The following is a 25,545-nucleotide window of genomic DNA, read 5'->3' on the forward strand; positions in this document are numbered from 1 at the left end:
TCCATCCCCGTACCTTCCACTGATCATGAGTTGCCAAAGACTTGCTCGGATCTTGCTGTTACAAAGAGGACCAACGTGCTCTGAAGGATAAGTGAGGGGCCAAAATCCAGTGATGCTGAGGCTCCTGCGTTGTCCTTGCAGAGTTCAGAGTTGCCTGAAGATGGTGTTTATGTTTATCTCACAGACCACTACCTGCAGCGATGTCCAGGGGTCAAAGAAGAGAGGGTGCAGGAACACCTGGGTAACTTAAAATGTCACATCCCTCTTCGGAGGTGACCTGCTCGCACCCTGTGGCAGCCCGGTGCAGGCTCTCTGGTCCCTGGACACCGTACACTGCGTATACTTGAAGATTTGCTTGTGTGCCGAATCCCTAAGCGGTACTCCAGGCAAACTTCACGGTATTTTTTCCTGCATTTGCGCTAGGGCAGTTGTAGCTTGAGTGGAGAGGGGTGGTCTTTTTTAGTTAACACGTAGGTTGGATAATTTGTCATTTCCCAGAGAGCACTACAGGAGACCCTTCCCTCCACAGAGGATAGCTTGCCTGGAACATCTGGGACAGAGACTTACACTGAGTTTGGCTCCGCTGTCCTCACATTTTTCTTCTCCCACACCAAGCAGCCTGAAAGGTTAGCCCCTGTCTTTTATAAAGCATGACCAGTATTTCTCCTATTTTGCACTATGTCCCATCAAGAACGTTTCAGGTGGACTTTGATGTTGTTAAAATGCTTGTCTTTTATTTCTTTTATTCCCCTCCAGTCACCTTGAGATCTTACTGGCATCGAATGGGTGCACTTTATTGCTCCCTCTGTCAGCCACCTGCATTTGTCTGTCACCTCCCTGTGGGCTCCTTCCCCAGCCCTGGAGTTGCAAAGCAAGAGCAGTTTTGAGCTTGACCTTATGATGTCCCTGTGGTTTCTAGGAAACAGAGGAGGGGCAAGGGGGAACAGGCTTTTTACCTCCACACACATTTTCCAACCCCTTAGCATCTAGAAGGATATACCCCTCTGCACCTGTGCTTCCCGATACCCCAGGCTGGGGGGGGGCTGTACCTCCAGGTACCTAAAACTCTCCCAATCCTTCGAATTCAGCTGCTGTTTCTGTAAAGCCCCAGTTCCTACCCTGCTTCTGCTTCATGCTCGGAGAGGCTGGGGGGCAGAAGAGGTGAAGGAGATGACAAATGAGTTCTTGCTCCTCTTTGGGAATACGGGGCTATGCTAGTGATGCTGCTGGAACACCTTACATGTTCACGTGCAGCTGGAAAGGGGAAACGATCACCTTCTCCGTTGGCGCCGATCAGCATCCTTCCGTGGGCTTTACGTCCCCTTGCCCCAGCTCCAAGGCCAGTCCGGGAGTGGCTCTCATGGCCTGTAGTTGTCTGGGAGGTGCCACTACTCGCCACATCCTTGGCACCGTGGGCTTTTTATTTTGGGATTGTCTAGGGGAAGAAAAGGGCCTGTGACTGAGCTGGGGTGACTGTCTGCCACTAAGAGCCCGTTTCACCTATTCCCGGTACGCGCTGACGGAGCGCAACGCTCTTGTGGATGCACCCCGTTTCCTCTTCCATCGTCAGACTCCCACAAGAGATCCGCAGGCTGTACATTCACAGTATATGAATATATACTTCCGGCGTGCTGCGCGCCCGTCTCCCAGGGTCGGATCTGGGCACTTGAACGCAGCGGCCTTGCTGCCGCCCGCTTCCAGGGGCTCTGCGGCGCAGGGGCGGGAGCGCCCCTCCCCCTTCCCGCCGCGCTCCTGCTGGGCCCCGTGCCGTCGGAGCCGGCGAGGGGCCGGGAGCGCCAGCCCCGAGTCGTTTTCCACCGGGCGCTGCGGTTACAAATGCCGCGGGGGGGCGAGGAGCCCGCCCGGGCGGGACGGGGCCGCCGCCGGGGCCGGCGCCACCTGAGGAACGTGGGCCACGCCCGGGGCCGCGCTCGCGGCGTCCATTGGAGGGCGCCGCCGCCAATCATCCGCGGCGGCTAATCAGCATCCAGGGCTCGCTCCGCGTGACACAGCCCGCCGGCACCTACAGGCCGGTGGGAAGGGGCTTGAAGGACGGCCACGACGGCCAGTCAGAGGTCGGAAATTGGGGCGGCGGCCAATCGGCGGGGAGGGTGGCCGTGCCGTTGTTCGCAGCCTTCCTGCGGCGGCGGCCAATCAGCGCGCGGGAGGGCGGGGCACTAAGCGGAAGTTTGGTTGGGCGTGGGTCACCTCCGGGCCCGCGAAGGTGCGGGGCGGGGGCTGCGGCTGTGGCTCCGGGGGTTTGGGGCGTCCCGTGGTGGGCGGGGACCCGCCGGATGGCGCCGGGGGAACGGGGCTGGAGGGGAGTCGGGCTCCCGTGGCTGGGGGGTCCTGCCCTCTGGGGCTGGAGGAGCGGTGGGGCCCCTGTGGCTTGGGGGGGGGGCTGTCCTTTCCCACTGGGTTGGGGAGCTGAGGGGGAACTCCATGGCTGGGGGGCCCTGTCCCACTGATGGGAGCTGCTGGGACCCTCTGGCTGAAGGAGCCGTGCCCCATGGTATCAGGGGAAGGGGGGTCCCGTGGCCGGGAGAGCTCCCCTATGGGTGGGAAGGAACGGGCCGGGGGGAGGGCTGTGCTCTGTAGGGCTGGAGGAAATGGGGACCCTGTGCCTGGGGCGGGTGCCCTGCCCCATAGAGATGGGGAGGAAACTGGGGGCTCCATGGCAGGTGGGACCCCACAGCTGTGGGGCTGGAGCTGCAGTGGGGTGGCAAGGGCTGGGTGTAGGGGCAGTAAGCACTCCCATGCCATGCCCAATATGTTTCTGTCTAGGGCACCCCCTGGCTTGGGGGCTACCCTGCTGAGGGGACTCTGAGTGGGGCACTGCTGCAGTGGGACCGGCCATGGGGTGCCCCCATCCCACATACCTCCTCCTCCTCTCCCCACAGATGGCCCAGAGGCTGGCACTCCGGCGGCTGCTGTCCCTCACCCCCAGGACACTACCCCCACAGGGCCCCCTGGCACTGTGTGCTCCCCCGGCACCCCCCAGCAGGGCCTTCAGCACCTCAGCAGGCTGCAGGAGCACCTTCACCGTGCAGGATGGCAGCGACTTCCAGGACCGGGTGTTGAACAACCCTAAACCTGTTGTGGTGGACTTCCATGCGCAGTAAGTTCCCCCCTGCCACGGCTCTTGCACCTCTCTCTGCCGTCACGTGTGCAGGTGTGTCCCTGCTGCTTTCCTGACACAGTGGCACTCTGGGTGCACCAGGGATGTGAGTGTGCCTGAGGGCTTCCCAAGCTGTGGAGCTGCCAACCGCCCTGCCGGGTATCTGGTGTTAAAAGGCGCTTTTTCCCCTACGGCACAATCCACAGAAGTTTCACTCGTCAGGTTGCATCACTGTAGGTGTAGCTACACCCTGCAGAAGCATAAAATACAAGTGCCAGGAAGGCGTTCCCCAGGGTGGTGTAGCTGTACCTCCCAAGTGGCCTTGGCCCTGGCATTGCATCATCCTGCAAAAGATACATCACGAAAAAGCTCTGATATCTCCCTTTTTCAGCTTCATGGATTAAATGTCCTCTTAAAAGCACTATATGATGTTAACAGCTGTGGAAGAACACTGCACGTGGTATACCCCTGCACCATCATGTTGTGTCTTTCCAGTTTTCTTATGCTGTGTGCTCTTGAGGCAGGGCTCTTGACAGCAAATGCCTTTATGTATTAATAACAGCCAGGTGATACCAATGGCAGCATTTGCTATCAATAAAAATGTTGTCATCCTCTTGCCAGTAAAAATATTCCTAGATGTTATCTGCTGGATTAACAATGCTGATTATCTTTGTTTTCTCACATATTTCCATAGTTCCGCAGTGCTGTCATGTGAGCCTGTTGTGGCTGATTCTGGGCAAACAGAGTATGAAACGGCCTGAAAACTTCTGCTCTAAATAGACCAAACTGACAAACCAAAATGAATGTTAATAGGAATCACCCAGGGAGGAGAGTACAAATGATTGAAAGCCTAAAACCTGATACGGAGGGAGGCTGAGGAAGAACAAAGTTTACCAGAGCTTTAATTTTAAAAGAAAAGGGCACTTAAAGTTTTCACTCATGTTTTCCTTGAACTGAGTAAGTTCGTGCCATCCTAACTGGTGCAGTTAGAGGATGCAGGGGGTGTTCTCTATGTACAGGGCCTTGCAGAGTTTGCTGTTGCTGCACCTGGGTTTGGAACAGGTGGTCTCCCTTTGAACAGATGCGATGCCTCTATGAGTTTTGCAGCTAAAGGGGAATTTCTGTAAACCCTCCAATGAGTGCAGAGGGGAAGTCTATGATCTGATGATTGGCATAAACCGATCTGAGTGTGGACTGCGACCCCTGCACCCGGCAGTGACACTCACTCTACGGCAGCTTTGAGGTCAGCAGGGTCACAGCTCTGCACGTACGCACCAGCGAGGATGCAAAGCAGGGTAGGGATGAACGGCTGAGAAGAGGGGGCAGGAGGACCACCAAGGCTGGCAGAGCAGACTGCGGTGTGATTGAAATGACATCAAAAGCACCATGAATGCTGAATGGTGACCTCTTCTTCCACTCAGCCCCCACCACCACACAGCAAAAAACCTTTGACAGCTCCTTTGTGAGAGAAATGTTTTTCGAAGCCATGGCTCAGGAATGGTGGTTCCAGGCTGACTCCTGAATGGAACGGCGATGGTGGTAAAGGCACTGGCATACCAGCAAGCCTTCCACGGCTGCTGCTGTGCTTGCCGCCTCTAATGTCCCCTCTCCTCTTTCTCCATCAGGTGGTGTGGCCCCTGCAAGATCCTAGGCCCCAGGTTAGAGAAGATGGTGGCCAAGCAGGAGGGGAAGGTGCTGATGGCCAAAGTGGACATTGACGATCACACAGACCTTGCTATTGAGTACGAGGTAGGAGCTGGAAGAGCGCGGACTTTCTTTTGCTGGTGATGCAAAGAAGGTCCCTCGCTAGGGAGAGGTGTGCCCGCACGGCAGCGGCATTGGTGGGGAGGGGAAGCCCCGTGCGTACAGGTTCCTGATCCCTCAGGTCGCTCATTAGTAGGTGGATTTCACTGCTTGGGTCTCCTCCAGCTCTGCTGCTCGTGCTCAGTATCCCCACCTCTAATTCTGCAGAAAGGTATACTGTAAGCCTTGCAGTCATCTGTCAATGTAAACGCTTGCCTGGCCTTGAGAAGCCGGCAGCATTTTACTGTGTGCATGGGCTGCTCAGGTGCAGGGCAGGAACATGAAGTAACAAGCCCAGTCTGCTCTGCTCTTGAACGTGGTTCTTTGTGCAGCCAGCCTGTCCTCTCCTTCCCTTCCTTGTTCAAGATTTCTTGCTGAGTGATAATGTCCTATCCTTAAGCTGCAGCACAAGGAGAAACCGTGGGTTTTGTTTGGACAGGTAGAAGCCAGGTCAGAGAACGCACATTAGCAACAGGAGCATGCATCCCGCTCTCGACAAGCGCAGACCTTGGTGCTTAGGCTAGTGTTTTACACGCCTGTTGGGTGTGTTCCCTGTGCTGCCTTGCTCCCAGAGTGACTGGAGAAGGCCACGGCTTTGGTTTACATTATTTTTTCCCCGTGTCAGTGATTAGGTAGTTTAAGAAACACAAAAACCCCTTTGACGACTGTGCTTGCCTCCGTTGTCTCTCCTTGTAAACAAGAACTCAGTCTATGGAGTTGGGGCATCCTGCTGCTGTGTTTTACAGTTTTACAGGAAGAGAGTGCTTAATTTTCACTTGTATATCACGTAGATTGATCTGCTCCCGCTCTGCAGACGAAGTCCTGCTCCCAGGGCGGAGGCTAGCGCAGGAAGCTCCTCAAGTTGCCCAGCAAAGTGTGAACCATCTCCTGAGCAAGCTGTCATTTTGTTGAGCCCAGAGGAGATGCTCTGTGCCGTTCCCACACCCTACTGTGCTGGAAGGAGAAGGAAGTGGAAACAGCTTGTTCCCTCCCACTCTTTCCTGAGGAGATCTTTCTGCCTGTGCTGTGGTGGCATGTCCACCCAGATGGCACCCACAAATGTGACTTGCAGCTTCCACAAGCTGAGCATGAGAGCCTCCGGTGCTGCTCTCGATGGTGGTGCACGCACAGATATGGCCCAGGCCAAGGAGGGTGGCTACTGGCTCCTGAGCAGGGCTGCGTGTTGCAAGCCCAAAGGCTGCGTAGCTCAAGGGTGCTGGTGAGAAGAAGTTGAAGAGGGTGAGGTTGTTTCTGCGGTGGTCAGAAAGTGCATAAATCCTAATAGATGCAGGCAAGGCTCTGGTAGCACCCATCCTAAGGAGGAAAGAATAGAGATTATTAGCTTAACTCTTGTGTTGTTCCAAGCCTTTCAGTAGATCGAATTAGCTGGGATTACAAGAGGATAATCTCAGATGACTGGAAAACGGCAAATGGAGTGTGTGCATGTGAAGAAAGGTCTTTAAAAAGAGGCTTAGAGTTCCCAAGTTGTGCAGGTTTGATGACACGCTACGTGTGCTCTCCCACCAGATGGTGAGTGAGCAGCTGCACAGCCTGCTGTGTACATGCGTTTGTCTGCAGGGTCTGTCTGTCTGGCAGCCCTGGTGGCATAGGTGCAGGCAGGATGGAGGCTGCAGGCAAGGGCCGGCTTCCAGCAATTTATCTGGAGCCTTATATACAAACAGGATGAAGTTTTTGTTTTGCAGGAGGGCCTGGGGATCATCGCTGCGTCCTCCGCTCTTGGAGTGATGTGTGCATCTGGTCTTGACCATTATCCCCGTGGCTAAAACCCCATCCCTAGGTAGTGTCTGTGAGTAGGATAGCTGCAAATGGGTAGGGGTAAAGGAGAAATTTTTGCTTTGATCTTCATAGTTTGGGGCATCCTTTTCAAGGCAGAGGTTTGGTTCATGTGCTGAGCACATGCTTGGTTTTGCTTCATCTTCTGGGAAGTTGCCACTTAAGGAGATGTGAGCATAAGGGCTGATGGGAAGACACAAAGTTGAGATCAAAGAGGGACCAAAGGTAGTGTTTGGGAGAGATCAGGGAAAACAAAGGTGGTATTTGGGAGGGATCAGGAAAGATATATTTGTTTTAAAGCCATTCCGTTGGGGATCAGATGTCTGCAGGCTGAGAAAGTTTTTGTTTCGGGGGTTTTCAGCATCCATGCCACCCCCACAACTCCTCCACTAGCTGCCAGGAAGCCTCCTTCCATCCATGTTTATTCACCTGCCCACGCACACAGACCCTGGCTTGCTGCCCGATTGCACAATGTCCTCTTCAGCAGCCTCCTTGGCGCAGGGGGAGGCAGCACGAGGGGGAGAGACCCCCTGGAAGAGCCAAGGAATGCCGGCGCATTCCTTCACGCATGCTGCTGTCTGCCCTTGGCTCCCAGCCGTCCTGGCTTAGCACGAAGCAAGGACGTGTTTCCTGGAACTAGAAGTGTCCCCGGCGCCCTGCCCCATCCGGTTATGTCCAGCACAAAAGTTCTTTCTCTGGGGATTCCTCCTTTTATCTAACACCTTTCATCTCTGGTTGTGGCCTTTCTCCGCTGCTCCAGCCCGCTCCTGACCTCTCGACCCGAGAGCAGAAGGGGAGAAGGAATACTTTTGTTTAATCTGTCATCTCTTAAAATTCTTTAGATTCATCTCTTGCCTTGGCCCCTTGCCCACGTGCGTGGCCACTGGGAAAGTGCAGCCCCTTCTCTGGCCACTGCAGGTGGGCAGCTCGGGAGAGCTGCTGGGTACAGGGACGGTCGTTCATCAGCGGAGCTTGGTCCTGTGTTATGCCTCATTCTGAAGCCTGGGTGAAATCCTTCCCCCTGCTCCATTGTGTGGTATCTGAGCTTGTATAAAAGCCCAAGTTCAGACGGGAGAGAAACCCCTTGGTATGGGTGCTGCCAAGAACAGCCTAAATGGCCACGTTTGTTTATGTATCTATGTGGTCAGCGCTGATCAAAAGCAGCCTGACTTTCTCTCTAGAAATCCTCTTAAGGAAGGAGGAGGGTTTGTTTAGGTTTAGTGCAGATGAGACCCGAAAAGAAAGAAAGGCCCCAAATTTGCATTCTAGAAATTTCCATGACATTTGCTTCTCAAGCAGCAAAACAAAGTATGTGCTCCGTTAATGGGCTGCCCTTGCTGCAGCTAGCAGGAAGGAAGCTGTCAAAAGCGTCATGTTTTCTAGGCAGAGGCAAGTTGCTCAGTGCCCCTGGTACCCAGCTCTGCAGCGCCAGCCCCAGACCTGCCACCCATTCTCAGGGTTTGCTCACCAGCACAAAAAGGGGAAGAAATGGAGGGATCGATGTGAAGCTTGTGGGTGTGCTGGTCAGCATGCAGAGCCCTGTAACTTGGTGTTAGCTGCTTCTCTGTAGTGCTTCAGAGTTGCCTGTTCCTCACTCAGGCTGTAATGGCCTGATGCTTGCTGTTGCTGGTTGGGCATGCTGGTTTTTTTGGATGGACCTGGGGCAACTCTGCTCATTATTAACCCACTTTGGAAAACAGAGGGAAGTTCAGTGGAGCTTTGCCCTTCTCAGGGAGGGAGAGACTAGTTGAGTACAGTGCTAGTACCGTCCTTTCTCACCCCTAAAATCACAAGGGAGCATGTTGGCAGCACCATCACCAGTTCTGGGGCCTGAGACCTCCGGATCTGCTCCCGCCAGTCACTAGGAGGAGCTGAAGATCGTGTGTTGCAGCAGCTCCGGCGCTCCCATCCCTTCAAATGAGACTGCACAAGCCCTGGAGGACAGACTGCAGGGAGCCACACTGGACTGGCCGGCCAGGACTGGGTGGGAAGGGAAGCGCAAAATGTCCCTTTCATCTCAGGCTCCCGATGGGAGAAAAGCCAGCCCTCTGGCAGGTTTCCCGAGGAAGGATTTGCAGATCCTTGCTGGCAGCGGGGCTGGCAGTGCACGCGGGAAGGCCCCGCAGGCTGGTGGGGAGGCAGCAGGCAAGATAATGATAGGATATATTTTGGGGTGGGAGGCTTTGCGGAGATAAGGGCACCGAAGCTGTGGAGTCAGAAGCACAACCAGATCTCTCTGCCGCCACAGCTCTCCAGGCTCTTGTTGCTCCTTCTCTCGATCGTGTCCCTGGGGTCTCTTCTGTCGCCAGTCAGCTGGCAAGTCCCTGGGGAGTGTTGTCATCTCCACCACTGTTGTCTTGGATGATTCTCAGAAAACTTTGTTCTAGGCTAAAAAAGCAGTCCCCGGAGCAGCGCTGCTGGTTCTGGTCAGAGAGACTTTTTCACTTCTTACCTAATCATCAGGGATCTGCAGTGAATAGCCACTGGTGTGTGCCCAGCTAAACCACTGAAAACAGGAGCAGAAAAGGAAAGATGGGTCTCGGGGGGTTGTCATTACCATGGTAGGATGGAGCAGGAAATCTGCCTGTGCGGTGATGGGTGGGGGACCCTCCTCCAGCTCCAGTCCTGTTTGGAGAAGAACATGGGTCCAGTAAGATACCACTCTGGCTGTAAAATGTCCAAAGGTCATCATGTCTGAGAGGTGTCCTGGTAAAAGACTGGGTTTGTTTGCTTATGACAGGACAAAAGGGAAGGAAAAGAGGAATTTGTACTGGAGATGGGGGGAAAAGCTTTGCCTTGTTGTTTTTATATTAGCTTTGGTTTTGTCTTTACAATTCTGGGTCTTATTTAAACTCAAAAAGCTGCTCAGCCTTGACTTAAGCAGTGCGACATTAAGGCAGTGCAGAGATGAGGCCACAGGGAGAGGAGGAACATGGAGCTCAGCTGGCCTGTGTTTTGCGAGAGGACATATTACCCTTGAGCAGTGTATGCTCAGCTCCCTTGTAGCCCCTTCTTCTGTAGAGCTCCATTTGGGACCCAGGTGCAGCTGGGCTCCCCACAACCTCTGCTTACCTGTGTCTCCCTGTTTCTCTTGCCCCCAGGTGTCAGCAGTGCCAACCGTGCTGGCTATGAAGAACGGAGATGTTGTGGATAAGTTTGTGGGAATAAAGGACGAAGATCAGCTGGAGGCATTCCTCAAGAAACTCATCGGAGCCTGAAGTAAAAGGGTGGCTGTACCTCTGCCTCTGGACACATCCATGTTGTGCATTCCTTGCCTGGGAGAGCTGAGGGGCGTGTGAACTGCCTACCTTGTACAACCTGGGGTTTTCTTCTGGTTTGGGGTTTTTAGGAGATGGACAGTGTTCTAACCCTCCCCTCCCACTCCCCCTTCTCTCGAGCAGCAGTAGTTGTAAAGGGCGGTGAGGAGTGGGGCTGCTTATTCTCAAAATGGGGAATGCGGCTGGAATTAGGAGCCTGTGTTTATCAGCAAGAGCTGATGTGCGGAGCTGCTGCTGCTGAATTAGGAGGAATGTTTTTCTCTTTGCCTAGCATCTGATAGCCCAGAGCAGAGGGAAGCTGCTCCCTGCAAGATGTGGGTACATACCTGCCCTGGCTGGGTTTGTTTAAAGCTGAGAATGCCTCTGCCTTGTCTGTGAAACCTGTCTCTTTGTCCCTCTGCCCTTGTGTTGCTGGGACAGGTACAACTCCTCCACAAATCCATGGGCTCCCATCATAATTTTATAAGAGAAAATAGAAGTATTTTATGGATCTCCTTTTGTAGGTCTATAATAAAGCAAACTTTATCAGTCACTGCTATCTAGCTGGAGAATAAAACTTGATTCTCAGAAATCACAGGGAAGTCCCTTGTCTGTCCAGAGATGTGAGAGGGAGTATCAGCAGCACAGTGGCTGGTTTCTAACAATGGGTTGGGAGAGCGCAAGTTACAACTTGATCCCTACTAAAAGGTAATGTGCTGAAAAACAAGTGGATTACTTTCACGGGGCTTTCAGTGCTGCTTCTGGGACCCCCATTGGGTGCTGCTGGATCCAGGATGCCAGAAGAAGGACTCGCTTCCTGTGTGCAGAGGAACAGCGGCTTGTTGCACACAAGGAACTTGAGCTGTGCTCACTCCCCCCATGCTTTTCTCACTCCTTTCCTGCCAGAGGAGCCTGAGAGCCTCCCTCGCCCTTGCGTGAATGATTAAATCTGCTCATGCAGGCGAGCCCTGCCAAAAGGCAGTATTTTGACTTTAATTGCTCTGACCTTTAGACGAAGGGAGGCAGTTATGTGCTTCTATTGTGAGCAGCCTTCAGCCCTTCCTATCTCTTCCTCCTCCTCCCTATATACACCTGTTCCCAGTCAACCTGGCTTCTAAGTGCTCCCAGCCTCCTTGTGCACTTGTAGGCAGGGTACAGCACCAAGGCTGATGCCTAATGTAATGCTTAATTCCAGTTTGCTTATCTAAGCTGCATGAGAACATTGTAAGTGCTTAATAACCGTGTACAGGCTGCTTTTTCTTTTTTTCCTTCCCAGCTTCTGTTTCCTTCAGTCACTCTTAACTCTGCTTTGGCTCTGCTCCCTATCACCTCCCTGGTATAGGTTGTTACGAGTGGCGAACCAATTTTTTTCTGCACCTTTGTAATAACGATTTATGCCCTTTGAAGGAGCAGGGGAGCAGTGATCCAACTCCTATGTCGTGCTGCAACCGCAGTGCTGTGGGCATCACTGCTCCCACCTGCTTCCATCACCCCTGCGGCCTGGGCAGCAGCACAAGGTGGTGCTGATCCCCCCAAGATGGGTACCTCCCTGTCCAGGCTGGGCTGATCTCACCCCTGGTGTGCTGCTAGAGGTGATGTCACTTGGATGTAATTTGGTAAAGAACTCTTGGTCAGTTATGATAAGTAAAAACCAGCATTTCATTTTATTTGGGAGACCACAGAAGCTATGCTGCTCATGTCCTGCTCAAGTTTCAGGCTGGGCAATTTGCCCTGCAGTTTCGGTGTTCCTGCTCCGTAAACACTTCTAGTAAAGACCATCTCCATTTTCCTGCATGAGCAGGAAAAGTAGGGGAACAGCGTCACGTACCCAACAATAATCAACTTTCATGCTTCACCATCCTACAGAACAGGAAAAAACACAATGACTTTGCATTGTGTAATTAAGGGACAGTATAAATTAGCTATTTTATAACTTCCTTCTAAGGAAAAGTGGAGCTAAGGTGCCATTCAGCTATTAAAGCGCCAGCATGCTTTAGGGTATTTTATGTGAAAGCCACAACTGTTTCTTTGAGATAAATGCTGAAGACCCACAAACAGTGCCCTCTGGAAATCTTTCATAAAAAGTGTAACAGGTGGAGAAGAGGAGGAGGGGTTTGGGGGCACCTTGAGATTCCCCGAGCACTTTGCACAGTTTTCACTACAGAACGGGACTCAAAGTGCAAGGATGTTTTCTGTGGCAGGATCTTAATTCAGCTCCCTGTTTGTCGACTGCTGGGGGAGGCTTCAGGGATTCCCACAGCTGCTGTTAATAACAGAGGAGGTGCAAGTGGGAAGCACTACCAGCAATGTATTTATGTAGCAGTTAAAAGAGGGGTTGCACAGCAATTTTCATGCCACCTGAACATGACGTTGGTCTTTCCCAAGAGAAGAGAGCTGAAGCAGAAGGTAATTCCTCAGCAGTAGGTGCTTTTTCCATGTCAGCTGTGAAAATGTTTCCCCTCTGCTCACTCCAGCAAGGATGCAGTTGCTCTTCCCTTTCAGAGTTAAACGCATCAAATGCTCCTCTGATCTGTTAAGTATTTGCTCTCTCCCACCCAAACCTGCCTGCATTACAGCAGCTTTCTCGGCTCCTGATGTTCCTGGTTGCTATTTTAAGAGGACATGGTGGTTGGTGTCTTCCCAAGGGGAGCAAAGCTCAGCTAAACCCGCTTCTCCCTCCCCAGGTGTGTTCTGAACCCAACACCGAAATCCCCCCCAAAGGTCAGGCGTGGTGCCTCTGTCCTCACAGTCTTGTCCAAGGTGCCTGATCCCAGGCAAGTGGAGGTTTTCCATTCATTTCTGTTGGCTTTACACTTGCATCAAGCCCTAATGCAGCTGCTCCTTTCCCTGAGATGTTTATGTCTCCCTGCTAAACCCCATGTTAACCTCCGCCTGCTCCAGGCCACGGCGAATGCCTGCAAGGAGGGAGAGCTGCATGGCCTTATCTGCTAGGGGTGCTATGCTGAGAGCAGCTTCAACTGCTGGTAGAGGACTGAAAATTCAGGTTGCCTGGTTTGCAGCACACAAGGGGCTGTGTATACATTGTCCCTACAGCTTGGAAGGGGACAGTTTTGGCCACATTTGGCTCCAATGAGGTCTGGTCTCAGCAGCCTGGCCACCCAGCATTGACAGTAAATCCTTTGCTTTATCAACGTATTATATGATTCCTCCTGTGCAAAGAACAAAACAAAGACCAGCTCCATGTCAACAGGGAAATGGCTGCCACTAATGCTGCCCTAGGCAGGGCCTTTCAGCAGCCTGGCTGGGCTCTTTGCCCTAACAGTTTGTTCATCATTTTGAGCTTTCCCCCCCTCAATTTTTTTCAACTAAGTAATTATAGGATTCAGACAGAATTGGCAATTAAAATCTCCAACCCTGCAAGGCTGTTAGCAGCAATATTAAGCTCAGCGTTGTTCAAAAGTGTTGCTGAATTGCATTAAGTGCTCGCTGTGAGTTTCTGCTTCCTGCAAGTTAAAAAATAACAGCTTGCACAGCTGCAATATCCTTAGCAATAAAAAGATAAGATAAAACTACCATAGGCTTGACTTCCAGACCAAAACCAAACTAGATCACCTGTTACACAGTCCTGTCCTCGTTACCTGCCCCTGCAACCCACCCAGGCTCAAGTCCATCACCACACGCAGATGCCTTCCTGCCACTCTTCTCAAGGACGTGGGGTACACTTCCGAGCTTTGTGGTTTCTCTGCCTCTGCAGCTTTGAAAATTCAGCAACACTTTCCCTCTTAAAACCTTTCTCAGGCAAAAACGAGGCTGCAACTCATGGCAAGAGTTGTAGCCACAGGCTGGGCGTGATGGCAGAGGGGGCTGCTGTGCTGAGCCATGCCTGGTTTTTTTTTTCCCCAAGGTGCATCCTACCATCCAGGGAAGGATGGAAGCAGGAGCAGCAGGGGAAACCCCAAATTTGTTGAGGAGCCAAATGGGTGGAAACCAGAGACCTCTGGGGAGAGCTTGAAAATGTGGCACTCCACATCCCAGTGGGGATGGAGTGAGGAGAAACCCAGTGGCTGCCTTCCTGGTGGCAAGAGGTCCCTGTTGGGTGGTGAGATGGGGAGACCGGTCCCACGCAGAGAAGCCAGACCAGAGCTGCTTGTCCCCTGTGGGCGGAGGAGAGCTGGCAGCTGCAGGCAACAGGGCAGCATCCAACCTCCTGCCTGCCCGCATTGACTTCCTAGGCCCTCGTAATCCAAACAGTCGCAATAAAAATGTACTAAAATTGACTGGTTTTTCTCCATGGCCTGCCGCTTGTGTGGAGAAATGTCCCTGCACATATATATATATGTGTTTATCCACTCACACACTCTTGTTCTCTGTTGTGGAGAGTGCCAGGAGCTTCTGGGGCTCGCAGATGTCACCAGCAGCTGTAGCTACTGACAGAAGAGGACAGGAGCCAGCCTGCTTGCTCTCCCACTCAGGGGAAGGCTGAGCTCCTGGTACCCTTCTCAGCGCACGCTACTCATCCCTCTGCTGCTGAAGGCACCCCAGCTCCGTCTCCCCTCTGAGCAGAGGAGTGGTTGAGCAATATCGAAAAACAGGAAATTTTTGCAGCGAGAGTCCTCAGAAACATCCACTTCAAGTTGTCCAGAGGGTACAAAATGCACCAGAGATTTCAGTGGTTTCTGGAGACGATGGTGACCTCCAGCCACCCGCACGGCCGCAACTCCTCCATGCCGGTCCCACACAGCTGGCAGCGAGAGGGTGTTTGTCCCGGCCAGCTCTTGTTGCTTCACGGCCTTGGGACAGAGAGGAGCTGCATCCCCCAAGGTTGCTTTCTTGCTCCATCGTGAGGCAATAACGCTTCCCCAGGGGGCCCATCGCCACAGGCGCAGGGACTGCGCGGCTCCTTTCCTTGCAGGCGGCTTTAATGGCAGGGCCTCGCCACATTGCAGCCAGCAGGTAACGAATGCTCTGGGTCTGGCTAGCACAGCGGCAGTGACGGAGATGGAGCGCCGTACTGCGTGCGAGCTCCGGCACGCCCGCCAGTATTTCTATAACATCGTTTTGCTTTAATCTGGCTTTTTAAGTAAATTGTCAAAGCCCTTTCTGTTCACTAGGAACCTTTTCCTTTTTTTAGTTTGACTGCAGGTTTTGTCTTTCAAAGCCCAGCTAGTTTTGAGTGATGCTGAAAAAGCCCATTTGCAGTGGCTTTTTGTTCCGTGCCTGTATTGTTCAGGCAAAAGTGGTTGTTTTCTTTTCGTCCTGGCATAGCTCAGGAGTGACTGCATGGTCTGAGCTCAAACTTTCTAAAAATACTCACCCGTGAGGAGAGATCCAGCATGGCAGTGTTCAGACCCAGAGATTAACGCCTTGGAAAGGCAGGGTGGTCTGAAAAGAAGCTGGTGGCAGGATCATGCCAACTCTTTGGGCACTGTAAGCCCTGAAGCTGCAATGCATGGCGGGCAGCGAGGATCTGTGGAGTGCTGTGGGTCTCTCTGGGCCGCCCAGACCCAGGTACAGGGGAAGTCCATGCAGCGTGGGCAGAACCAGCCCAGGGGAAATACTGTCTGCAAGGAGGCTATCGGGTGACTCAGAAGTCATAAAGAAAAGAACTTCTTGCTGCTTGGAGAAGCAAGGCTGAACGATGAGCCTGCTCCTCACCAGAGGCTGGTCTTCGTAACCACATCCTCTTCTCTGAGCGTGAGACAGGCAGCTCTGGGGGAAGGGAGGATGGCAGGGACTGAGCAGAGATCAGGCATATGACAAATTGCAGGAAAGCATGTGGGAGCTCCTTTTTGTCCTTCCACTGGCTGATGGCAGGAAGCTCCCCAGGTGATGGCTTTAGCAGCTGCTGGGACAGGAGACCTTATTGTTCTGCACTTGTGTTTACAGCTATGCCAGTTTTTGGCAGGAAGCTACAAGACAAAACCTTTGCGTTCTTTCTCCTTCACCAGGTTTGCTCTCAAGGGGCTGATCCTTCAGCTTATCTCTCTCAGTTTAGCTCGCCACCTGAGGAGGTCCAGCTTTCCCTTCCCAGCCAGGCTGGGTCCCATGGGCTTCACCCTAAGATCCCGGCAGAAGCATGGAGACTTTTCATAGAGCTTGGGTAATATTAAAGGTTGCTGCTGTCACACCTGCCACTCCATTTCTAATGCTAAACTATGTGGTCGCCCAGCACACCAACCCCCTTGTACCTTTCTGGGCCCTGTTTAGTTCCCGTTCCCCTTTCCCTGGCCTTGATCTCAAGTTCTGTTCTCAGTTTCGGTTTTCTTGGTGACACTCAGAGGAAGCACATTTGGGGTTTTCTTTGTCTGGCATTGCACAGGAAGGCAGAAGCTGACAGCACCCTTGAGATGAAAGGATGCAATAACATAAAGAACCCATTACTGCTGGTCGCACTGGAGCCTGCAGCACAGAAACTGGCAGCACGTGGCCATGTCCGCAAGCAAACTCCTTAGGTTGTTATCATCTCCCTGTTCTGCTGCTCCTGCGTGATGCTGTGCCTCCCTGTGGCACTGTGCCCAGCCCATGGTGGCCAGCAGCACATGGCTGACCCAAGGGCACGGTTTCCAGCCTCATCTTCTCCAGCCTGCAGCTGGGGGCATGGTGGCTGAGCTCTGTCCATGTTAAATCCCGAGCCTTGTTCCCCTGCCTCCTTTTTCCTTCCCTTCGTGGGGTTTTATACTGAGGCTGGGAATGATTGTCACGTCCCCTCTGAGGAATCAACAGGCTGTGGCATTTCCGGCGAGGGCAGCTGCGTGTCAGAAGCTGTCAGCAGCAAATCCCCCCGCCGTGGGGCTGATGGGGCAAGCGGGCTGGTGTGTCACCGGCTCTGCTAAGGAGTGTCAGCTGGGGTTTGGCATGGAGCGAATGCGCCCAGTGTTGTAATCTCACCTGGATAGCACCTGGCTGCGGTTCAGCCCCTGCCACGCTTACCTGCACCCATGATCTCATGGGGTTTTGCAAGCGCTGGCTGGACACATCCAGCCCATGGTGTGGGAGCTGCAGGGAAGGTGCAGAGCCCAGGGTGATTCAGCTGGGGAGCCTCTCACCCAGCTGAGTCAGGCTTTATTCCAGTGTCTCTGTGCCCCGATGCAGCAGGGGATATGTCTACAAATTGCCAGAGCCCTCACAAACTGGGTCTCTCCAGCACTGCTGCCCCTTTGCCACCCCCAGCCCAGCATCCTGGCCAAAGCCACGGCTGCTTCCTCTTTGCGGTGCTGCTGCGCACAAACAGCTGCATCGTGTCAGCCCAGCGAGCTGCACCGCCCTGATAAATGACCAAATTCCTGACAGTGGGGATGGGAACGGAGCTGCCAATGTAGGGCTCCCTAGACTGAGGGGAGGGCAGTGGATGGCCCAGCTGTGCCAGGGGGACCCCACTGCGCATCTCATCTGTGTCTGGCACCAACATCATGTCTCCTGGTGTCTTCTCTTGCCACACATACAGCAGTACGAGTAGCGCCCAGGGTGTTTAAATCCGTAACCTCTGCTTTGCTGAAAGGGCAAATGGGCTCTCCCTGGGCAATAGGCTCAGGGGGTGACGGGCAGTGCCGTTAGCACTTCAGAAAGCTGTGGCCGAACACTTGGAAAAAGGGGCTGCGGAGGCTGGGTGCCTGCAAACAGTGCCCATGTGGAGATGAAGGAGGGGCATCCTCCGGCCGTCACCCGTGGGTGCCTCTCAGCAGTCCCGCAAGCTCGGTCCAGGGGCACTAGAAAACTAGAACGAGGCCGTTCTCCTGCCCTGTTTCTGCCCCAGTGTCCGCTGGCTCTGCCCTCTCCTGCGCTGGGACAGGGGGATGGGACAGGAAGGCCTTCGTTATTCAGGGCTTGCTAATTAGACGGGAATGTTATCTCCAGCCCAGATGTCAGCTCTGACCTCCCTCTAACCTTCTTCTGGAAATCAAAACAGACACAACTCTGTTTGTTTTAAAATAATAAAAATAAGCATTTGGGGTGAAGCAGGAAAACCTGGCCCTGGGGGTACAGCCGGGGAGGGAAGAAGGCACACGACCAGATAAGTCTGGTGAGATACGCCAGGCTGCAGAGCTGGGAGGGATGGGCCACCCTGGGCAAAGAACAAAGTCCCATGGCTTATGGTGGCTGTGCATGTATTTTGGGCCCTCTAACCTATATCCAGCAGTGGTGGTGGCACAGACATGGCTTCCCATTCCATCCCAGCTGGGCCCCATTGGTCCAGAGGTGCAACTGATGGGGAAGGTGAGCTGAGTTTGTATTTTACCTTCCTGCCTTGCTTTGGGATTGACCAAAGGGTCTCAAAAGGAGATGTTGATCCCTGGAACGAGCGCTGCGGTTCAAACCTGACCTGACCACCTTTTGCTCATGCCACCTAAGTCAGTCCCCAAATTGTTTCAGACTAAAGGGAGCTGGGTAACATGAACAGCTGGTGATTCCTGTCCTTGGTTTGTAGTAAAAACTTGTTTTATTGCATTTCTGTAATAGTTTTCTAGTGCTGGGGAGCAAACTTTGCCCAGCTCTGAACTAGGCCAGGCCTCTGAGTGCCTCACCCTACGTTAACCCAGGTTCACATCTCTGTTCCCCATAGCAGACTGCATTGCTTCACTTCCTCTTCTTTGTAAGCCCACAGCTCCGGCCTGGAGCTGAACACCGAGGAGGTCTTTACCCGGCACCCCTTGTCCTTCTGCGTCAGGCACCCTGGGAAGCACCAAAGCTCCTTACGACAGAGGCTTGATGGCAGTTCTTGCTGAAAAATGAGGAGCGGATATGACTGGCTGAGAACCAGCACTCTTGGGCTTTCTTATTCTGCTGCAGCCTCTGTACCTTGGGGCAGCCACTGGTCCATCCTTGGCCCTACCCTGCCCAGTCCATCTACACCGCAGGAATGAGAGTGTGGCTTGCACTGAACTGCCCCAAGCTGTCTCTCTAGGGACTCCTCCTCATGGGGCTTTCAGCTGTGTAAGGTGGACTGGGGGGAGCTGAGCTGCACGCTCAGCCAGCAGCATAGAGATGCCCTGTCCCTGCTGTCCTCCTCCCTCCCTGCCTGCAGATCATGTCCATGACCTATTTGTCAGCCTCGTACCTGACATCTCATATCCTTGCGATACATTTCCCCCATCCACAGCCTGGAGCTCAGCTCAGCTTTCCCCATTTCCCATCTTTTATGAAGACTTCAGAGGGATCGCTCATCACACCGCAACCCTGATATTGCAAAAGGCACCGCTGATTCGCAGTTACACGTCATTTTGCCTACCATTATCCCCAAGACAGCAAGCAGGTAAAAGTTTTGAGGTCTTCCTTCTCGCTTGTCTCCTTTCATATCACCTGCTGGCCTACTGAGTAATGGGTGTTGTTTTTACTCTCTGAAGGCTGTGCCTCACAGTTATGACATCATGGCAGTGATACATTGCCCTCGGGCAACATCACCAGAGCAGAACATGATTTCTGTTATCTTCCAGCCCTAGCTACCACCTGGTACACCCTCTCTCTCCAAGCTTCAGGGTTACTGAAGCAGAGTAATAACTGACAGGTGAGTAATCAAGAAGCTACCTGACCAGATTTAGACCTGACTATAAACATCTTCTCTGATAACAATGGGAAGGAGGATCTGTGCCTGCTAAGGCATAGAACCACTGAAGGAGAAGGTCAGTGCACAGACATCCCTGGGTATGCATACGGACAGCATTCACACAGGATACATGCAGTACAGCTCTGCTCACAGAACCAGCACAGCTCCCTGGACTTGAGTAAATTTGCACCCATTCTTATGACCTAAACTTCTGAGCCAATATTTACATGATAGGTGGATGCACCGACTCCCTGTGTGACACTGTGTACATGCACTAACACAGGCTGGTACTGTGCATGCACACACCAACAAACACGCTCGCAAAGACTCGTCCTTTTACAAGTAGGCAGAGACACCTGCTCTCCTCCAGGAGGTGAGACGGACAATTCCTTAGGCTGCTTCACAATAGTCCTTTGCATTTGCAAGAGGGACATTAACAAACTGGAGCAATTCCAGCGGAGGAGCATGAAGCTGGCTAGGGGGCTGGAGCATGTGACACACAAAGGGAGGGAGTTTGCAAAGAGAGGTTTTGGTTTGCAAAGAGAGCAGATGCCTTGTGAGGGGGCTTATCTAACTGCTACCTTCTACTACCCAAATGGAGGTTATGCAGAAGGTAGAGTCAGATTGTCAGAGGTGCTCAGTGAAAGGACAAGAGGCAAGAACAGAGACTGTGGATTTGTCATCCTCAGAAGTTTTCAAAACCCAGCTGGATATAGCCCTGAGCACCCTGTTCTAACCTTAAGGCTGGTCCTGCTGTGAGCAGGTGGTTGGATTGGAGACCTCCAAAGTTACCTCCTACAATACATGATGGCGTGATTTTGGTAATCCTATATGTTTGGCAATAGACGTTCCTTAATTCAGATACTGATCACAACCACTTGCATGTGGAATTCTGTAACAACCCCTGTGACCAGCTATGCAGCTGGAGTAAATTCATTCATGGTACCACTGGAAAGGAGGCTTTCTGGCCTCTCTAGGCTGCAATTCCTTCAGTTTCTGACCAGCTTATGTCTGGCTGCCCATGACCGTGCATTTCCAGCGCCTCTCTAGCACCCAGGTAGTCAAATGGACCAAGAAAATGATCAAGCTGGAAACACCTCTCTTTTGGTTCGTTTCCAGCTGGATCAGCTGGCTGTGTCATCTGGGACTGGCAGTGAGAGTGTGAAGATCAGAGGAGGGAGGGGAACAGGACTTCTTCCTTCAGGGGCTGCTCAGACTTGGGTTGGCTTTGCGCAGTTGTCAAGCCCCAACCCTGACCCTTATGAGGCTGAGGAGGAACATGATGTTCCACCCTTGTAGGTTAACCTAACCCACGTCACTCATCCCCGGGGAAAGGGTGCACAGCTTCTCCTTCTTGAGCCACAGACAGCCTACAAGCAGTTAAACGGTGGCTGTTGTGGTAAGCTCAGGAGAGGGGGGAATCACCTGAAATCACTCCCACCTGTGAACCACTCCCACAGCTCCTGCCCTCCTTGGCTCTTAAAATACGTGGTATTTGAGAACTATAAAAACTCAGTACGTGGTAGGGAAGGTCATTACATCTGGCAGCTCATGTACAAACCTGGGTGTTTGAGAATTGGTAAGCCCATGTGGTAGCATCTAGCCTACTCAACCCTGCATTTCTGTGACTCGAACATCTCCACAACTACAAGAAGTGTGTTATAGAGGAAGCTCTTGGCGCCTGTTTCCTCTCTTATAAAACAGAGATAACTGCCTCCTGGAGTGCTAAATATGACCGTTTTTGGTAAAGATTGCCAAGGGCTGATGGTTAGTGCGTGCCTTGTCCTCTGAAAGGCTAGCCTTCCACAGCTCGCAAGCGGCATGGCTAATCCCTGCCTGCTGATCCTTCCCAAAGCATGCCAGTGTTCGCAGGAGGAGGTGGGTGCTGTGGCTTTTTTTTTTTTTCACCCCCCTCCCATTGGGAGAAATTGAGTCACACCAGGGTGATGTCCTAGGGGCTGGCAGCAGGCCCAAAAACAGAGTTACAGCCTGAATCCCTGCTCACCGTACCCCTCTCCCCATCCCAGCCACTGTATGCACGTGGCTTAACTTTTAATGTCCTTGGTTTAATGAACTTGTGTTAGGAATTTTATGTGCATAGTAACCTTATCTGATGACAGTGACATTTTTAGCATGTTTACGTTCGGTTTTATTTGTAACCAGTTTCCAGCATAGTTCAGCTGGGTGGATTGGACAGGGTTGAAATGTGTAAGAACCCAGCGTGCACACTGGCAGTTCAGCCAGAGATACTGTGGGGCTCCAAAGCACATCCAGAGGCAAAAGGATCTGCAATGGAGTTTGTGCACCAGATTTGCCAGCTGCAGCCTTTCACACACTCGCTAGTGTCTGACAAGCAGCACTGGGGGGGGGCGAGGGGAGGGTTGTTTGTTTTTCCTTTCTTTTTTTTTTCTTCCGGTTCTCAGTACTATCACAACCAGATGGGAATAGGTTTCCCACGTTGGATGCAGGGGACTCTCCAACCCAGTGCTCCCAGATACCCACAGCATTACAAATGCAGACGCTTCTGCTTCACCACAGCTCCAGCTAGTAGGAGGTATGGGGGAGAAGGGGAAGGGAGCCGGGCCATTTTGTACTTTGAAATTTAAACAGCTGGATTCAGCAAGGGTTCCCAGGGTTTTTCCCGGGAAGGAGGTCAGTGGCTTGTGCAGGCAGATAGCCTGGGAGCAAGCATCAGGAGTGCCCCTTGAGGCTCCACCTCCGCAGCTCTTCCTCGAGTGGAGTGCTCTTGCCCATATAAGGCTGTGCTTGTCACAACGAAAAAGAGCCATAAATAGTTGTATGATCATTACCTGCCTCGCTCTATGCGAGATTGGGCACCTTCCCAAGTCAGGCTCTTCCTGCCTGCAGCTTCCAGGGCTCCCCTCCCCACTCCAGCTCCAGGAAGGCAGTGTTTCCCGTATCTGCTCACAGACGTGCAAGCCCGTCGGGGTCACGAGGTCCAATTGCTCCAGGTGCTCTGCCCTGCACGACTCCTTGCCTTGGACTGTTCAAAGTGTAGAAAGTCTCCTGCCTGAGACTTGCTTTACAAAGTGCTGTGGGAGGAGGGCTGCGGCTCACATGTCTATGTGCCTTTCTTCAGCTGCTCATGGCCCAAAAGTTTCCTTAGTTTGAAGCATGACACTTTCATTCTTCAATTGAGAGTGTATGTACAGGGGAAGGTGTAGGAAGAGAAAGAAAAACAGTACAGCAGGGCAAAACAAGACACTAGCAGCAGTGGTAAGCAGCCCTATGCCAAGACGTTTCTGCTTGGTTCTTTTCCAGGGTGTGAGATCTGACAGGAGAGGATGTACCCAGGCAGGGGACTGCATGACAGGAAAGGAGCTGTGGTGACCAGCATGTAGGCAGGGTTTGCACCACCTTGCTGAGCTTGGTCCTAATCCCATAGCATGGCTGTGGCACTTCTCTTGCGGCGTCCCCTGCACCCTACACAGCCCGTGGGGATGTGAGGCACACGGGGGCATACAGTGGGGGAGACTTAGCTGTGCCATGCAGCCCCTGCTGTTGGTGTCAAGGGAGGAGGCTGTCCTCAGGGTCTTATGCTTAGCATGTGAGCCTTCAAATGGCCACCTTCCCCAGCTTTTCTCTCTAGGAACATGATCTTCCAAGGACGTACTGCCCTTTCTGAGATGCAGTGCATCCCCATGGGGAATACCTAAATGCAGAGGAGACCTTGCTGTCTCCTGGAAGGAGAAACTTATGATGAAGAAGACACTATGGGCTGAGCAGCAGCAAAGTCCTAGACCAGCAGTCAGGAGACCTGGTGTGGCCGGCAGACAATTATTTGCCTGTTTCCTAATGTGGCTGTTTTACTCCTTCCCCCCCCCCCTTTCTCAGTTTTTCTCTAAGTAATGAAGCAATTCATTGTCAGTGCATATTTTAAACACTGACTCTCTTGGTTCCTTAGACCCAGCACACACTTCCCAAAAGTTTCCTGTGGGCCCCAACTACAGCAGTTTAAACATTTTTCCATCGTACGTGAAGCAGCTCTGTGCTGCTATGGGGTCCTTAGTTCCCTGACTTGCCTGGTCAGTCAGGGTAGTATCCTGTACCCAGCTCCTGCCTGGGACCTGCTGCAGGCACTGGGGACATTCTCAGCCTTTCTTCACTTCTGATTGCTCTCTCACACTGAGTTTGTCTGGTCCGTTTGAGCTTGAAAGCTCTTTGGGGAAAGCAACAGGAGCTGATCTTGGCTTGAAAATCAGCCTACGCTACTGCAACGCAGTGAGAAAGGAGGACTGTGGTTTGATGTCCAGTAATACAGGGGGGAATGCCTATCTTCACTAGACTATCCTCAGTCTCTTCCAGAGAGGAAAGGCAAGGTTGTTTCCAGTGAGAACTGCTATGCTTGGGAAGTTGCTTGAGAATTATGAGTTTTCCCCTAGAGTCTTTTCCAGGTCTGCTGGCAGGCCAGGAGACACAGACCCTGTTGGGACTGTAGCTTCAGCGACTCTTTCCCCAGTCCCACATAAACACTGCTCCCCTGCTTTCTGGGCAGCTCCTTGGATGCAAAGGCAACCTTCAGGGAACACAGATGTAGACTCTCATCTATGCTTGAATATCTGGGTGCCTTCTGCACTGTAAAGGTCTTGGGCAAACAGCACTATCACAGGCGGCAAAAGTGTGACACTGACTGGAGGCTGAATCATAACATGCTTCTCCCAATACTGTAGGTTAAAGTGCCTTGCTCGACCTTTCTCCAGAAATTCAACAGAGAACAAGATTAGAGAGCAGCAGTGTGAAAGGTTTCATGCCAATGCAGGGTGTAAAACATTTTGCATTAAGATGGCAGTTGTCCTTATAGTACAGTTTTCCATCATTGGGATTGCCTCTTTTTGAGGCAGAAGGACTGCCCCAAGCCCCTGGGTTTCTTCTTTCCCTTTGCCAGGAGGCGGAGGGGTACCAGTGCCAGGGTGGCTGGCACTCCCCTGCGGGACAGCTCAGTGCCAAGAGGTGATGTCATTGCCATCAGGACCAAGCGTAGCATTGGTGGGGAGGAGCGCAGAGGCCTCTCCCTTCCCAGCTGTTGTGTGTCTCTGGGTCTGAGCACACACTGAGCAGGCAGCCAGGACACCAGCAGGCAAAAAGATGTCCTGAGGGCCCAGCAGGGCCCTTTTTTTAAAGCAAACTTTGCTTTGCAAATGGAATGGATGGAGGGGGTCTGGAAGAATTATGGCTCACAGCCCCTCTCGCTTTCCTCTGTTTCCTCCTCCTGTGGGGGTGAGGGTAGCACTCATTTCAGGGCATGCAAACCCAGACCAGATTCTTTCCCATTCCCAGGCATTTACACCCAGAGTCATTTCCAGGAGACCATAATCTAGATTTTCAGTTTTAAAGGAGAGTTTACAGTGATCTGAAAAGACCTTGGGCTCCTGTATCCTGAAGAAGCACAAAAAAAGGCATCTTTAAGTGCTTCTAATTATACCTTTTTTTTTTTTTCCCCCTCCTGCTTTACATATTTTCCTGCTTGGGTTTTTTTTTTCTTTTCTTTGCTAATTAGAAGACTAATTTTAGAAATTAGTCTTGTCCACTCTGGAAAACTAATAGAAAATTAGTAAAAACGTGGTAGCATGAAAATGAAAGTAAGCCTGGGGAAAGGTAATTGTTTATAACTGGGGGGTTTTGTTAACTCCTGTGCCTAATTAACACACTACAAAGGGGAGCCTTTGTTGAAACTTCCACACCCTGCTTTCTCAATTAAGGTACAAGAGAGATCATAATAAAAAGAGCTTGGAGACAGCTGGTATGACCCCTAGCAAAGCCAAACCTGATTTAGCATTCCTTAAGTAAAAAAAAAAAATACACATACCTTCTTTTCCTGCATATGATTCTTTTTTCTCCACGTAATGCAAAGCTCTTTCTCATGGATTCCTAAGTGGGAACAAAAACCTTAAATTATGATCCTCATCGCTGATGTGTTTTTAGCCCACAGGAAAAAGGGGCTGGAATTATTATTTTCAGGGTTATGATGGCTGCTAGAAGAAACTTTGCAGGAAAGCTGAATCATCGGGTGAACATCTTGTTTTCATCTTTTTGTGTTTTGCTATCCCACA

The 25,545-nt window shown here is 52.2% G+C and overlaps 1 protein-coding gene and 1 long non-coding RNA gene across 4 annotated transcripts; one reads left to right on the forward strand and one right to left on the reverse strand.

The window, feature by feature from the left end:
- The first annotated feature begins 2,103 nt into the window (after nucleotides 1-2,103).
- TXN2 (thioredoxin 2) lies at nucleotides 2,104-10,567 on the forward strand. 2 transcript variants are annotated; one of them, XM_072869937.1, is made up of 4 exons: nucleotides 2,104-2,224; nucleotides 2,901-3,118; nucleotides 4,744-4,867; nucleotides 9,817-10,567. In XM_072869937.1, exons 2-4 carry the CDS (start codon nucleotides 2,901-2,903, stop codon nucleotides 9,931-9,933), a joined length of 459 nt encoding a protein of 152 aa, XP_072726038.1. In that variant the 5' UTR covers nucleotides 2,104-2,224; the 3' UTR covers nucleotides 9,934-10,567. The 2 variants fall into 2 exon arrangements, with proteins under 2 accessions (XP_072726038.1, XP_072726027.1); XM_072869926.1 differs by lacking the exon at nucleotides 2,104-2,224 and adding an exon at nucleotides 2,422-2,512.
- On the reverse strand, nucleotides 4,863-25,545 carry LOC140655421 (uncharacterized). 2 transcript variants are annotated; one of them, XR_012043773.1, is made up of 4 exons: nucleotides 25,302-25,545; nucleotides 22,285-22,623; nucleotides 9,273-9,340; nucleotides 4,863-6,235 (listed from the first exon to the last, which is right to left on the reverse strand). It is a non-coding gene; the product is annotated as an uncharacterized lncRNA (long non-coding RNA). The 2 variants fall into 2 exon arrangements; XR_012043770.1 differs by lacking the exon at nucleotides 22,285-22,623.

The sequence above is a fragment of the Ciconia boyciana genome, chromosome 1 (genome assembly GCF_034638445.1).
Source record: "Ciconia boyciana chromosome 1, ASM3463844v1, whole genome shotgun sequence".
Taxonomy (NCBI): Eukaryota; Metazoa; Chordata; class Aves; order Ciconiiformes; family Ciconiidae; genus Ciconia; species Ciconia boyciana.